At 38.8% G+C, this 16,366-nt stretch overlaps 1 protein-coding gene across 1 annotated transcript; it reads right to left on the reverse strand.

Moving 5' to 3' along the window:
• Positions 1-512: 512 nt before the first annotated feature.
• znf706 (zinc finger protein 706) lies at positions 513-9,897 on the reverse strand. The gene is made up of 3 exons (XM_066690556.1): positions 9,721-9,897; positions 4,660-4,808; positions 513-2,201 (listed from the first exon to the last, which is right to left on the reverse strand). Exons 2-3 carry the CDS (start codon positions 4,792-4,794, stop codon positions 2,106-2,108), a joined length of 231 nt encoding a protein of 76 aa, XP_066546653.1. The 5' UTR covers positions 4,795-4,808; positions 9,721-9,897; the 3' UTR covers positions 513-2,105.
• Positions 9,898-16,366: the final 6,469 nt, after the last annotated feature.

The following is a 16,366-nucleotide window of genomic DNA, read 5'->3' on the forward strand; positions in this document are numbered from 1 at the left end:
CAACTGAGCAAAACCATCCTGACCACCTGATTGTAAGGTTGTTTATTCTTGTGTCTTGTTGGTTTTAAATCCCATTATTGTCTCTCTTCAAGATAAAGTCATGTGGTGCCATCTGCCTTTTTGGCATATACTGTAGTGCAGCCTTTAATTTGGAGGAGATCCCTTAAATGTAAAAAAAAAATGTTATTTTATCCATATCACAAAATGTCACTGAGATTAAGTGTAGTAGTGATGAAAATCTGGACAGCACTCAGAGAACTACTTTTCACACCCTGTATGACAATGAAAGTGTCAACAGATGTGAAAGCTTAAAGATGGAAAGAAAATTACTGATGGAGTGTAAAGGGGTGTTGTGTAATAAAATATGTATAATTAAAATAGTGGAATCTTCTCGTAGTATTGCTCTTAAGTATATATATATTTAAGAAGTCCAATTCAGAAAAGTACAATACTTTCTCTCATTTTGTCCTAATTCTGTGGAGAAAATGCAATTCAAGCAATACACTGAAAAATTAAAGTAATACTTTATTAAAATGTTATATTACATTATTGGGGCACAGATATAAATACAGGTTATAAAATGTTGCCGGTAAACAGACTGGTTCCAAGAGAACACAATGCTATGCACCAGTGGTTCAAGAGTTACAGAAAAAAAAAAAAAAAAAAAAAAGATATAGCATTTGAATTTCCCCAATCCCTCCTCTGATCCCACCACACAGCAGTTCAGAGAGGAAACACAAGCGCTGATCTTTTAGAGTTTGGCTGTAGACAAGGAGAATGACAAGTTCAGTTCATGGGTAGAGGCAGAAATAAATTAATCCACACCATTACAAAACCCTAATACCACAAAATTCACACCACAAAGGACCACATTAGAGAATGGAGAGAGAAAATAACTTTTCACTTTTTTATTTTCCCTCAATGAAAGAAACTGAAATACAGTCACTCACGCAGCCTTAAATCAGAATACAAATTGGCTTATGTACTTCTCAGACCTCCATCCATGAAGCAGCAGTACATTGACACATTTAAAGAGTTAACAGATAGTGGTTATAAATGCCTTAAAATGATTAGTCCCAAAGCCTTACAACTATTTATGCTTATTTTGTGAGGAAGTTGGACTTTTGGAGAAAATGGACTTCTATTAGGAATATATGTTTAATACAAGACTAAATTAATTTGCATATCATTATGTAAGGTACACTGTGGAAATAATACCAAGGCAACTTTAATTAATAACGGACTCAAGTTTATTCAGATTCTGGCACAGACCTTTAAAATAATAATTAAAAAAGCTAAATCACATCAATTAAAATGACAATATAAATGTGGAGCAATTCAAAAGTTAGCTGTGGTGTACATAGGCCTTTGCAAACAGAGTGGACATTTAGAAAAACAAATAGTGCCCCTAGTGGTGGACCTTTAACTACCTTTCAGAACTTCAGTTTTGAAATTGATCAAAAAGGTATGATTACATGATAGGATCAAAATAAATGAATTCACAGCAGTTACTCCAAGCTACAGTCCCAGAGCCACATTTATAACAACTGGCAGACCCCATTCCCACCAACCATGTGCCATATGAACAGACATTTTTTTTTTACCACTTCAGAACATGAGGTTTTCATCGTTTCAAAAAAAGTACAGAGGAAAGAATTTCATACTGTACATCTCTGCTTTATGGAGCTTTCTGCAGCAATTCAAGGTTGTCCTACAACATGGAAGTGGCAATAAATTAAGAAAAAAAATATATATATATTCTATAATAAATCTGCAGTTTGTACAGCCACTTTAAAAAAAAATAATGAACAGTGACAGTTGGTCTGAAGGGAATCCAGAAAAAAAAAGTTCCTATCATTTGCAGCACTCCCTTCATTCACATTAGCACAAAGAGGGATTATATTAAATGTGTCTTATGTCAGCTGCTCACTGCTCGACCTCGTTTAAGGTTAATTTTATTTGGCTTGTGCAGAGATGCTGTTGGCGCTGTATACAAGTTAACCTGTTTTAGTAAGTATCCTGATAGGGCAATCTTGAAGCTCACTGGGGCTCTCGCCAACTCTGGAGATGCGACAGGTGCTGGCTGAGATGCCCACAGACGCTGCTCATGCTTGCACGTCCTCTAGCTCTGGGGGCATGGGGGACTTCGGATGCTTGCTCTCGAAGTGCTGCTTGAACGTCTTGGGGTCGGGCATCTGTGTCTAGAATAGGAGAAACACTGCTTTTTAAAGTTTTCCTTTTGAGAAAATTTGTCAGTCTGAACCTCCAGGACCAGAATTGTGCTCGTTTGACATGCTAAATTTTTCTTTTACCGTCCCTGTGGAGATAGTAAATTGGTGGTTTTCTTTAAGTATTAGTGAAATAAAGCTGATGAATCCTTCTATCTAGTGAGTGAGCTCTGACCTGTGAAGCAGCTGTTGTCCACTTAAGGAAAGAAGTACAAAGTATCAAGCACCTGGTACTGGTGGATACAAGAGGGCTCATATATTGTCAAAATCTAGCGGCACAAACAGTTCCCAGCTCTATTGAAACAAAATCTTTAAATACAGACTTATTGAAAGTGGAAGACTTATTAATAAACTCAGATTTTCCATGACAGTAGGGATAACATCAAGATGTTAAAAAAATACATCAAACTGAAAAACAAAAACAAAAGGAGACCAATTAGACTTCATTATTACAACTGGGGCAGTGTAACTTTGATGGTTTTCCCTGGCCACCTTCCACCCTTCCTTGCACCACAGCACTCCAATTGTGTAATAGCCCTTGGGAACTCAGCCAATGACAGAAATAGAATATGCTGGATTCGAGAGCTTTGACCCAGTGGACAACGAGAGACACCCCGACAAACAATGCTTTAAAGAAAGAGATGAAGGAGCATGGTCATAAAATGTTTACCGTTATGCTCGTTTCTGAGTGGAAGAACACCACAAAACATGGAGAAGGGTCACATAAATGTTTGAATCCCAATTTAAGTTACCAAAAGGTTACTCCTGGCCAATGGCAAGGTTACAGCAGGGCACTTGTAACACTCACCTAGCCACCCTCTTCCAGCTGCTACTAAACTTCAGATAATATTACAGCCTTGGGTTTAACACACTGTCAGCTTTCTTAACAGGTCTTCATTACAATTTAGTTTTCATTATCAAGGAAGTTCAAAAAACATGTAATATTAATTCAACTTTTGATCAATACAAAAATAAAATAAGACCTTAAAAGGCATTCTAAAAATTGCTCAGGGTGCAAGACAATGGGAATATAGAAGGGCAATACTTAACCAAAAAGCACTTTCTCCCAATCATCAACTTTGTTCCTCTAATTTGACAAACCTTTGGCCAGTGACATAACTGTATTAATAATGAACTGAGTCAGGGTTATAATTATTATGTTTATAAAAGCAGACAATTGCAATCTGTTCCACCAACACCCTGCCTTCAAGCTGCCTTTCCAGTCTAACTGCATTTCTTCTGAAACAGGAGTGCACCCTGGTAAACTGCAGTTCTAAGTATTCTTATATACAGGAAAGGGTTCAAGCCATATGGATGACTTCTGTAAACTGTCCTCTTTTGCTCTTTTATTAATCTATTGGAATAAGTTCTGTATGAAATCCTAAATTGGCTATTATGCAAGGGAACATCTACAAACAATAGGGTATATGTAGCTAGCTTGACAAGTTATCTTAAAAATAAGCTTGGCTTATTTCATTTAACATCTGGAAGCAAAATTATTAAGCAATAGGGGAAAGAAAAGGAAACAGATTCGTATGCTACCTTGGAACCCAATCCCGGGCCCTGCCAAAACATATAGGCTGTAGCCTATAGCCACCTGGAATTTTATCATTTTTTTTTTTTTTTTATCAAAAAATACAGAGGAAAAATATGTTGCAAGACATCCAATGATATTTTGATTTATCTGGATACTTGTCTCACTATTGAATTGAGTGACAGCTTGACCACACCCACTCTATTGGGAAGACAAGCCAATGAGGAAGAAACAAAAGAAGCAAAGGAAAGGCAGTCCTAGCAGTAGTTGGAAGCAACAGTTTTCAATCTCCTCCTCCTCCTCTTCTTCTTCTTCACTTTTCTACTCCACTATTACACACATCACATTGATTGACAGATTACACAAGTGCTGTTAAATGTTTGCAAAGAAAGAATGGAACCTTGGAAAACATGACAAAGGTGCGTTGAAACTTTCCTAATTAACACCATGGCCATAGTGACTTTATTTGGCTTAGAAGCAACTAAATCATGTGAACAAGTTGAAGTTTAAGAGATTAAGAGGTTAGGCAGAATGAAAACATTCAGGTTCAAGGCCATAGAGTACTGATCTTTGAAGCCTCAGTTTTCGGTGTCAATTTGTGTCACTCTCTTTCTGCATTTACATACCAGTTTAAATATCATGCCATAAAGGATCAAGTGATCAGGTTTTTCAATATTTTTCCTGTGGATCTAGGAAAAACCTAATTTCCAAAGCAAATGGACTTTGGTTTCTTCACTGTCTGCTCTGCACAAAAAACATATGGACTACTGTTGCAGTTCAGACTTGCCCATTTTAATTGATCACTTACAAGCTTCTGTTATGCTTTATGTAAATGCTAAATGACAATTTATTTTTGTAGACTCTTATCCTAGGCTTGAGAAGTCTCAGGTCCCTTACCCTACAGATGGAGCAGGTGTACACTAAAGCAGCCTTGGCTGCAGTCTTTTGGTCGTGTCCATGCTTCTTCTTCTGTTCTGCCTGTTTCTTGGCATTCTTCTGCTGGGACTGAATCTTCTGGTGCCCACGAGCCATTACTGCCAGATAAACTAGAAAATAAAGAAAGAAAACATTTGACTGAATTCTCTTTAGTAACTCTCTAGATCTCGGACTACAGGTTTATAGAAGGGATTGGTACAAACAAAGAAGCCATTGGTTTCATGTTAATGTTCGGTTTATTGCAATATACAGGGGACAAGACTGACATTAAGGTTTTTACTTTTACTTTAACAATTGGTTAAGGTTTATTTTAGACAATTTGAATTGTCTTAACATTATTTTGCAGTTAATAATTTCACAAGCACCACTGTTTATGTTGTACGTGCATGACCCCAGAGCTTGAATTAATAACCTCAATAGCCAAAGCTGATTCTTCACATTACTGTGACTACCCCACCCACAAGAAGTGTACACAACACTACCTATGAGTTTCCACACAATGATCAAAGGGGAAAGCAACAAAGAAAGTCAACATTCACAGTGATGCACCATGACAGCAATGATTCAGATCAGAGGGTGTAGGAGATGTAACGCAGACAGACACTTTAGTGGTTACGAAAGAAACCCATTCTGTAACCTTTCAGTCTTGTTTGATTAACATGTACGTTTCATTTACAACAAAATGCTAACAGTGTTTAAGTGGTTTACATAGACAATTACAAGAAAGCTATAATCCAAGGCCTTCATAGATCTGTGCAGCCAGACTATTCAGTTTACAAGATATTTTGAAGTCAAAAGTAGTTGATTTTTGATTGAAAACAAATTCTAGGTGGCAAAACAACTCATTAATATTTATTTTACATCAACCTGACTAATTGCATTGGTTTGACAGACTTTGGTTCAAAATCACTTGACTGGTTGGTTTCATTCTATCTACTATCTCATCAAAAACGTAAAAGGCACTGGTTAAGGTCAAAATATTAAATAAGAAAGAGAACGTTTAAAATGCCAGCAGGTTGCATACAATGAAAATGTGTTCTTATTTTCTGGGAAAATTTGCTTTTAAAAAAAGTTGCATGTTTTCATTCACCAACTCTGCATATGTTATTAAGGCAAGGAGATAAACTGAATCACAGTTCAGAAAAACTTCCAAATCTTAGGCCACTGTTGGACAACTGTCGGTCAGGTGTATTACCTGGAGAGAAGAGGAAAACAGACTGCTCCGATGACCAGGGACATAAACCCCATTCACACTGAAACAAATGCCAGCTTTTTGGTGGCATTTTGTTGCCAGCAATGTCTGTGTGAAAGGGTTTATACTGGCATTTCGACAATTTTCCACCTCGGGACCAAGTCTAAATGCTAGCATGTGTGAATTGAGCAGGAAAGCGAATGCCAGCATGACGTATCACGTCCTTGCATTGTCGACGCAGTATTTTAGCTAACTGGCATAACCGATCAGATTAGGGGTGCAAAAATTGCAGAGGTTGAAAATAATGTAGTCGCAGCAATTCTCAGAGTTATTGATGAACCAACAGGTTGGTAATGTCAAACTTCAAAAAATTTAAATTAAAAAGTTGTTTTGAGTAATCAATCAATTGCAGATCTGCACACCCAGACATTTGGTAGATATAGTTATATACACAATGTAATGTCATGTTTTTTTCCCCCACATTTATTTTAGTTGATTTAACTTTTCTTCAGTATATGTCAAGACACCAAACACAATGCCTCGTTACGTGACCATGAAGAGAGCCGAGTCTCATACTGGGTTCACTGGTTCATATGATCTGTGACCGCTGGGTCCAGTGACCACACCGCAAAACACAACCACAGCCTGATGAACTGGTCATTGGGCGAATTCGCACCTAGATTTGATACATCGTTTGCATTTCCCTCCTTATTATTTGCTCTTGACAGTGAGTACGAACCGAACCAATGCCCTGCTTAGAACCAACAGTCCAGTAAACACAGTGGAATGAAACTGGCAAAATGATGAAATTATATAGCTTTTACAAACATGTCCAGAGTATCGGTCTGCGTCTCCTCTCCCGAATCCACATGCTTCTGTACCATCTTGAACCCAAGGCTACAGCGCTAATGCCAGCATTCTCCGTTTTCTGTGTGAAAGGGTACTTGCCTGCATTTCGACAGCTTTCAAAGCCAGTGTGAATGGGGTGCAACAGGAAAAAAGCAGGCAAACGATGCCTGCATTTTGCTGGCATTTCAGTGTGAATGGGGCTATAATTAAGGAATGGAAAATTGCTACCTGCATGTGACTCTCGATCGGTTTGTTGCAAGCTTAAACAAGCGATGTGGGACAGTGCCGTCTGAATGCCAAATATATTATATCCGCACCATTGTTGCGGCAAGATTGTGTAACCCATGTATGAATGTAAGGTTTGTGTATTGCTCCGGAGAGGACAGGTGCAGTAGTCTGTGTAGCTGATTTAAAAAAAAAAAAAAAAAATCATCCAAGGCCATGGAGAGAACAGAAGACAAAGGAGACCTGTGTGATAAAGTTTAGGGTACCTCACTGACATCATCTAGTTGCCCTGCAACCAAAGGGAGTCATCTTGTATATGATAGTATGTTCTTTAGAATAACTTTAGATGCGTTTTGCCAACTGACCATCTCCGGAGCACTTAGTCGTAACTCAATAAACTATTTTGGTATTATTTCAGTTAAATGGGGTCCTGAGTATTCCTTGTCTGTGTATTCACAAGTTATTAGTGCATTGGAAATCAAGGTTACTTAGATAAAACTCATAAAGGAGGACTTGAGTGTTACTAAATGCTTTAGTTAAACTGTAAAACTAAATGTGTTTTTCCATACTGTTGAGTCAATCAATTTGTTGGCAAGTCTTTGGAAAACTGCTACTTTAAAGCACTGGGCTTTGAAAGGGAGAAATTCACTCCCTCGATAGATAGGACAAGTAGCACGCAGGGCCAGATTCATTAGAATAATACCAATGATTTATCCAACAACAACAACGAAGCACTCCCGAGACGGCCAGTTGGGAATACTTACCTCAAGTTTTTATAAAGAACAAACTATCATATAGAAGATTACTCCCTTTGGTTGCTGGGTAACCATATGACATCGATAAGGTTCCCCAAACTCTACATGACCTTGGATGAAATGTTTTTCTAAAATCGGATGCACACTGGACTGAACCTGGCCTAACCTGAGCAATACACTGGGCTGAAATACACCATTTACAATCTTACTGCAACAATAATACAACTAAAATATATTTGCCATCTAGACAGGGCACTGTCCCACATCAACTAACTTATTTAATTACACTTTTGTAAAGGCAGTGAAACCAATACATGTTCTAGCAACCACAACAAGGCTATGCACCACTTTTTTTGTGTGGCTGTTTTTTTTTTTTTAAATGAGATCTCAATTAGAAAAACTGCAGAAATAAACTTCCAAAAAAAGCATTATTTTCCTTTTAATATTTAGCATCGAGGTATTGCAAGTGTAATTTCTCTGCCATGCACTCGTTACAAATTGGGTTAATCGCAAATAATTTAGGCCACACACTGAAAAGCAATCAATCTGTGAAATTTCCCAAAAGGAAGCCAACGCCAAGAATATAGAAAAAGGCATAATTAAGACATTTGAATTAGGTCATTTAACAGTCTGCTTTTTAATACATCACAGCTGTTTGAGCACTGTGCATGCAATGTGCCGGGAGAACAGACATTGTGAAGGAAAGCTTAAAGACACCAACACAAAAAAAAGATAGTGATGCAGTTGTATACTGTTAGTCGGATGACCTAAAGCTTTTTAATTTTAAACAACATTTTTAATGCACTGCTATTGAAACAGTACCTAAAACTGAAAATGCTGAATTTAGTTCTTCTATACTATAGTAATTCATTACACGTATTCAGAACAACGCATACACTTTACTACTGTAAAGTGTTGCGTTGTCACAGGAAGCGTTGGTGCAGTCTATGTATGTCTGGGTTATTATGAAGCCCTTCCAGCTCTACTTTATGTTATTAAATATATATATATATATATATATATATATATATATATATATATAACGTATGTGTATATATCTAACCGGATCTTAATTCATTCTTCTAATCGGATCGAAGTTCGTATAGTAAAGTTAGCGCGCACTTTAGCGTTAGCGAATCCCTTTTAGCGAATGTGAGCCGACAAAATACGAGTCGTCTACAGATGACGAAGGAAGCACTTTCTAGAAAGGTCAGCACGACAAACAACCGCCGTGCATAAGCACATGTGTGCCCCGGTTATCAATAGCCGACATGACACTGGCTACTACAGAGTACAGAGTGTTTCTTTTTTAGCGACTTCATCGTTTGTAGTGTATATAAACAAAGCAGACATTTGCAACTGATATTTCGAGGTTGATCAGTAACAACCTTCATAAATGAGGGGTCACCCACGACCACATGCAGCCGGTGAACATTATTTGTCGATAAACAGAGCAAGTATACTATTAACCTTGCACAGAAGTATTTGAAATTTGAATACGCATGGGAAAGCAGACACAACCCAGAGCAAGAGCAGCGGCGTCGGAAATGCGTGCCGTGTAAAGCTGGCCAATCAAATTATTGAAGCATGCTCGCTGTGTGTGATTAAGGTTTCTATAAAAATGATATAGATCAACACAAGCGTCGAGACTTGCAGTGGGTTATATTATTGATCAAGAATAGTTTCCTTCAAAATGTAAAGCTTGTATGAAGTACTTTTACGTTCCACAAACGGTTTGAGTCTATACTAAACCATAATGTACTTTGAAACCAGATCCAATGATATTACGATACGTCGCGTTTGAAATTCAAGTACGGTAGTGTTTAATGTCCTCTCAGTTTATGTTTTAACATTCTTTACAGAAAACTGTTGGCAATACATTACATATTGCTTACAAAAATACTTTTTTTCGTATTGTTAGTGTGGAATCGGCGCACATACGAAATGCGAATGCATTAAAGGCAGAATTTAAACAACACTACTGTCTGATATTGGTCTTACCTGACGCTTTAGTGTTTGGTGAACTTTGCGGATGTGAGAGTCCTGTTTCTGGCCCCTTTTCTTGAAGCAGCTGCACAATCGCAACCCCTTCCCACTCCCACGCCGATCCTGCTCTCACGGCTGCCAGCGTCTGCTCGCTATTGCGCACGACGCGTCACGACGGCTGGCCGAGCAAATGGGACTCCTCGCCAGCGCAGACGCAGACAGCGCCTCTCCCAGTACTCCGGGAGAGGGAGGCAAACATACTGCTCGCGTTCTTGTAGCGCAGATGTCCGCAGCTCTGCGCAGATCTGCACAATCTCACCGATCCCATTGGTGGAGCCGCTCAGAACTGCGGAAATGTGCGCTACAAGAACGTGGCCATATACAGTCAAAGGAATGAGAAAGAGTGGCGTTTGGGCTTCCCTGTGTTATATAACGTTTAAAACGATCACAGGAAAATAGACCTCTTTTACTGTATACAACAACTATGGAAATACTCGTTTTATGTGATATGAATTGGAACATGAGAAAATAAGACGAATTGCTTGCTGTATCTTGTACAGATCCTGATTTAGCTAATTGGATTTCTGAACTTTTGTTGATTTCATCTAATATCCCTGGTTGACCATAGGGCCCTGTGGTGTAGAAAGCAAGGTTGTTTTGTAACATTTGTATAAATGCTGTGATAGAAAAAATAAATAAACAAAGACATTCATAATGTATTTAATGCCATATAGGACCACCCTTACTCTGAATGACTTGCCACACCCACATATCCCTGTCAAAAGCAGCCATTGTATACCATGACTCACACCTGGGATGCATCTCTTTTCATCTTTGATGGTTTGTAGGCAACGTTAGCTGCCTGTTTACACATGGTCACCTGCTGTAATGTTGCACACAACTATATGACAATAGATAGAGGTTTGTCTCATTACTTTTGTAAATACACTATGCCGACTGCCCCAAAATATTTAACCTATTCTTAATTTTGCACTCATGACAGATATGATACTAAAGAGCAGACACCACATCCTTTGTGGATAGGGGACCCAGTGGAGCTTTGTGTTCTCTATGTTCTTCAATCCAATGGTGTGTCCTTCCCATCACAATGGACAATTGCATTGTAGTGCCTGAAGTAGACAGGACAGGTGGGGTAGAAACATAGCTTTGTCCAATATGATAGGTACGTGTCACCCCTATGAGGAAAACAGAATTATATTTTACAGCAATAGACACACATCTGGAATTAATAAAATGAATACAAATATTGATAAACCATATCAGTTGAAATATACAGTAGATGTGAGAGTCAAACAGGCATAGTGTCAACTGAGAACAGCTGCCTATTATATTGCTAAATCCAATCCTGAGTCTGAAAAAGTAATTGTGAGAAGAGTTGGAATGCATAAGAGCAAAACCAATCTCTAATACAAATGTGCCACAATTAACAGCTGCACAACAACAGTTTAAATTAAACATGATAATCTAAGGTATCTAAATTATGCAAACCATTTACCCATAACTTTTTTTCCACTTGTCCATCATCCAAACCTTTTGTTGTTGTTGATTTTATGTATTTATTTATTCACAAAATATACACATTTCAAGAATATAGTAAGAGGAAAAAAATACAATATAAAGTAAAAAGTATAAAGTACAGTGACTGATTTTATTAAGGGGAACTTAAAGTAAAAACAGAAATATGGTAATAGTAAAATGTGCAGCAGGGTCAAAACACCTATGTTATCAGTTCTACAGATACAGTTACAATTGAGCCAATTTGACTTGCATTAAAGGTTAAGAGCCATATTGTTCTGAATGGGAGGGTTGAGGTATTACAGGTGCAGCCTGAACAGGTGTGTCTTTGTTGGAGGTATCAAACCCAGACTCTGAAGGGCTCTCAATTACTTAATTAACTTAGTTATTTTATCAGCTAGATTTATATAAGATTAAATAAAGTTATTCTACAGTTCATGGATTTCAATTTCAATGTACGAAACAAAATTTGCAGCCTGTACAGAATAATATATTTCATCCACTTAATCAGACCGGTTATGGCACTGGGAGCTTGTCTGGAAGAAAATCCCAAACATACTGAGGGCCTTGTTTGAAATCCTTCACTAGAGAAGGCAAGTCTTGTATTATTGGCAGAGGCAAAGTGGTTTACAGAGAGGGTTATCACTGGCTTAATTCCTCTGGGCATCTATCAACTGGTGGAAAGAAGTGTTCTTTCGAGGATGTTGCAGTCAGTAAGAGGGGAAGAAATGCAATTCCCCCTGAACTATGCATAGGGAGATTTGAAATTAATTTGTTTTGTAGGAGGACACAGCATGTTTTCAAAGTTGTGTTCCCGAGAACCCTAGAACTGTCCCATTGGAAGCAATCAGTGTATAGCAAGACCACTCCATAGGATTCTTCTGCACTGTTCTTTACTCTGCTTCTGATGTTCTGCATCAAAATCATGAAAGGCATTGGTCACATCAAACCAGAGGAGCTTTTCCAGATAAGCAGGGACACACGGACCCAGGGTCTGTGACATAAAAAGCCACATGACTGATTCATATTTACTTATTCTCAACCTCACAGAATTGTTTTCAATACATGGTAATGGCAATGTTGTGCTTATCTATAGTGCATCCGGAAAGTACTCACAGCGCTTCACTTTTTCCACATTTTGTCATGTTACAGCCTTATTCCAGAATGGATTAAATTCATTATTTTCCTCAAAATTCTACAAACAATACCCCATAATGACGACGTGAAAGAAGTTTGTTTGAACTCTTTGTAAATTTATAAAAAATAAAAAACAAAAAAAGCACATGTACATAAGTATTCACAGCCTTTGCCATGACACTCAAAATTGAGCTCAGGTGCATCCTGTTTCCACTGATCATCCTTGAGATGTTTCTACAACTTGATTGGAGTCCACCTGTGGTAAATTCAGTTGATTGGACATGATTTGGAAGGGCACACACCTGTCTATATAAGGTCCCACAGTTAACAGTGCATGTCAGAGCACAAACCAAGCCATGAAGTCCAAGGAATTGTCTGTAGACCTCCGAGACAGGATTGTATCGAGGCACAGATCTGGGGAAGGGTACAGAAGAATTTCTGCTGCATTGAAGGTCCCAATGAGCACAGTGGCCTCCATCATCCGTAAATGGAAGAAGCTTGGAACCACCAGGACTCTTCCTAGAGCTGGCCACCCGGCCAAACTGAGCGATTGGGGGAGAAGGGCCTTAGTCAGGGAGGTGACCAAGAACCCGATGGTCACTCTGACAGAGCACCAGCGTGTCTCTGTAGAGAGAGGAGAACCTTCCAGAAGAACAACCATCTCTGCAGCACTCCACCAATCAGGCCTGTATGGTAGAGTGGCCAGATGGAAGCCACTCCTCAGTAAAAGGCACATGACAGCCCACCTGGAGTTTGCCAAAAGGCACCTGAAGGTCTCTCAGACCATGAGAAACAAAATTCTCTGGTCTGATGAAACAAAGATTGAACTCTTTGGCCTGAATGGCAAGCGTCATGTCTGGAGGAAACCAGGCACCGCTCATCACCTGGCCAATACCATCCCTACAGTGAAGCATGGTGGTGGCAGCATCATGCTGTGGGGATGTTTTTCAGTGGCAGGAACTGGGAGACTAGTCAGGATCGAGGGAAAAGATTAATGCAGCAATGTACAGAGACATCCTTGATGAAAACCTGCTCCAGAGCGCTCTGGACCTCAGACTGGGGCGAAGGTTCATCTTCCAACAGGACAACGACCCTAAGCACACAGCCAAGATAACCAAAGGAGTAGCTACAGGACAACTCTGTGAATGTCCTGGAGTGGCCCAGCCAGAGCCCAGACTTGAACCCGATTGAACATCTCTGGAGAGATCTGAAAATGGCTGTGCACCGACGCTCCCCATTAAACCCGATGGAGCTTGAGAGGTCCTGCAAAGAAGAATGGGAGAAACTGCCCAAAAATAGGTGTGCCAAGCTTGTGGCATCATACTCAAAAAGACTTGAGGCTGTAATTGGTGCCAAAGGTGCTTCAACAAAAGGCTGTGAATATTGTATGGATGTCCATCATTGCCATCATAGCTTCAATGCAGAGCCTGCAGATAATTTAAATTAGTTAAAGCACAAACAGGGTGGGTACAACCAATCAATGCTTGAATCCCATAAGCATAACATATGAATACCTCATGTACTTCCACTGACTTCTGATGTTGATCACTTTCATAAACCTTAATTCCAACCTAGTCTGCAACCTATCCCGCACCTGGTTATACGTGTGATTAACAACATTAACTCAAATGAAGTGCATAAGTATTCCTGTGTTACTCCTGTGGTATTTATACATCTATTTATTTAAAAATTGCATCCATTATTGTGAAGTGTGACAAAATAATGTAATATTATAATCTAATAATCTTAAAAACGTATTTGTTAACTTACTGTAACTGTGTTTGAAGCATTTTAAATAAATGAAACTGCACACAGCTGTTTATCATGGTTAAAATTCCAGAAGACCTCTTTGCATTGACATCAGTGCTCAAATGGCTAATTTGGGAAACTCAGCTGACTAGGTCAGGCCCTAGGCGCTTAATACTATAACAACCTTCTCGACAACAATCACTGTATATTAAATGTATATGGTGAAAATAAAGGCCTTCCTACAGTGTATAGACTATGATATCTATCCATTCCACACTGCTCACATTGGTGCTACATATATTTACATATATATCCCATTTCCTGATTTAGATTCAGGAACACAAACATGCTTTCACAATTAGAAATGATCTGCAACTCCAAGGTCAGGGTGATATTGAGGGCAAAACAGGTGGCAACATTATCTTTTTGTCACTTGTGTGAGAACTTCCACAGCAGCCCCATACGGTATAAATATTGTGGCAGAAACTGTTAAAACTTTCACCTTTAGCATGCTTTAATCCTGAGAACTCTGGGATAGTTAGCAAACTTGTCAAATTTGCAGATGATATTAAAATAGGTTCAGCAGATACAATCTCGGCAGCACAGGTTATTCAAAGGGACTTGGATAATATTCAGTTGTGGGCTGTCACCTGGCAGATGAAATTCAATGTGGACAAGTGCAAGGTATTACATTCAGGTATCAAAAATGTCCACTATAATTACACTATGGGAGGAATAGAACTAGATGAAGTAACACATGAGAAAAACCTAGGAGTCTATGTGGACTCCTCACTTTCTCCATCCAAACAATGTGAAAAAAGCAATAAAAAAGGCAAACAGGATGTTAGGGTATATTGTCAAATGTGTAGAATTTAAAACAAGGGCAGTAATGTTCAGACTGTACAATGCACTAGTTAGAGCTCATCTGGATACTGTGTACAGTTCTGGGCTCCACACTTCAAGAAAGATATCGCTGCTCTAGAGGCAGTTCAGAGGAGAGCAACCAGACTTATTCCAGGTCTGAAGGGAATGTGCTACTGAGAGACTGAGGAACTGAACCTTTTCACCCTGGAACAGAGGAGACTACATGGGGACTTGATTCAAGTCTTCAAAATCATGAAAAGCATCGACCACATCAAACCAGAGGATCTTTTCCAGGGACACACGCACCCGGGGACACAAATGGAAATTGGGCTTCAAGATATTCAAGATGGAAAACAGGAGACACTTCTTCACACAGAGAGTTGTGACAATCTGGAACAAACTCCCCAGCAATGTGGTTGAAGCTGAAAATTTGGGAACATTTAAAATCAGACTGGATAGGATCCTTGGATCACTCAGTTATTAATGGACACCAAACAAGCACGATGGGTGAAATGGCCTCCTCTCGTTTGTAAACTTTCTTATATTCTTATGTTCTTATGACATACATGACACATACAGAGGCCTGGTTAATTGAGATTATATATATTTTACGACACCTCTTACATTTTGGTGATATATATATATACCAAACTAGGTTCTTCAGAGTTAATTGTTTATTTTGTGATTCCACTGCATTGCATTTCTGAAGATAATATGCTTTTTCTCAACATTATATGGATTTGGGAAAGGGAACAAGAATAGAAATCTAATGATTTTGATTTAATATTTATCTGCACATCAATACTTCTGTGTAATTTTGCACATTGGAGTCTTGAGATAGTAGTCCAAAAACTGATACAAAGATGACAACACATCATCCTTTACACACATGTCTGGTTAGGGAAGATTGCAAAAAAGCAAACACACAACATATGACACCCAACACATATTTGTAGATCCCAGGGGACATTGTCAAAACATTGCGAAATAATACTCTAAAATTGTATTTAAATATTAAGAAAATATTACATGGGCGGCATGGTGGCTAGCGCTGCTGCCTCAAAGCTCCAGGGTCCCGGGTTTGAGTCTCGGCTTGGGGGCCCGTCTGTGTGGAGTTTGCATGTTCTCCCCAAGTCTGCGTGGGTTTACACCGGGCACTCCGGTTTCCTCCCACCGTCCAAAAACATGCAGGTTAGGTGGATTGGCCTATCTAAATTCAAAATCAGCTTGCAAAATAATTGCACTGATAAATGTATTGATATTCCAGAGATGAGATACATAAATCAGGGTCAACCATAGTTAATGTTAAGAAATAATGTATGGCTTTAGTTAGCTTGTATTGTCTCTACAAACATGCAATATAGTTTACTCAAGT

This window comes from Amia ocellicauda, chromosome 18, assembly GCF_036373705.1.
Source record: "Amia ocellicauda isolate fAmiCal2 chromosome 18, fAmiCal2.hap1, whole genome shotgun sequence".
In the NCBI taxonomy this organism is placed as follows: domain Eukaryota; kingdom Metazoa; phylum Chordata; class Actinopteri; order Amiiformes; family Amiidae; genus Amia; species Amia ocellicauda.

Excerpts from the sequence above, each read along its gene's own strand:
- znf706 (XM_066690556.1), bottom strand. The coding sequence starts at position 4,794 with ATGGCTCGTGGGCACCAGAAGATTCAGTCCCAGCAGAAGAATGCCAAG. Across the intron at positions 2,202-4,659 it reads ACACCTGCTCCATCTGTAGG|ACACAGATGCCCGACCCCAA; the intron begins GTAAGGGACCTG and ends CTCCTATTCTAG.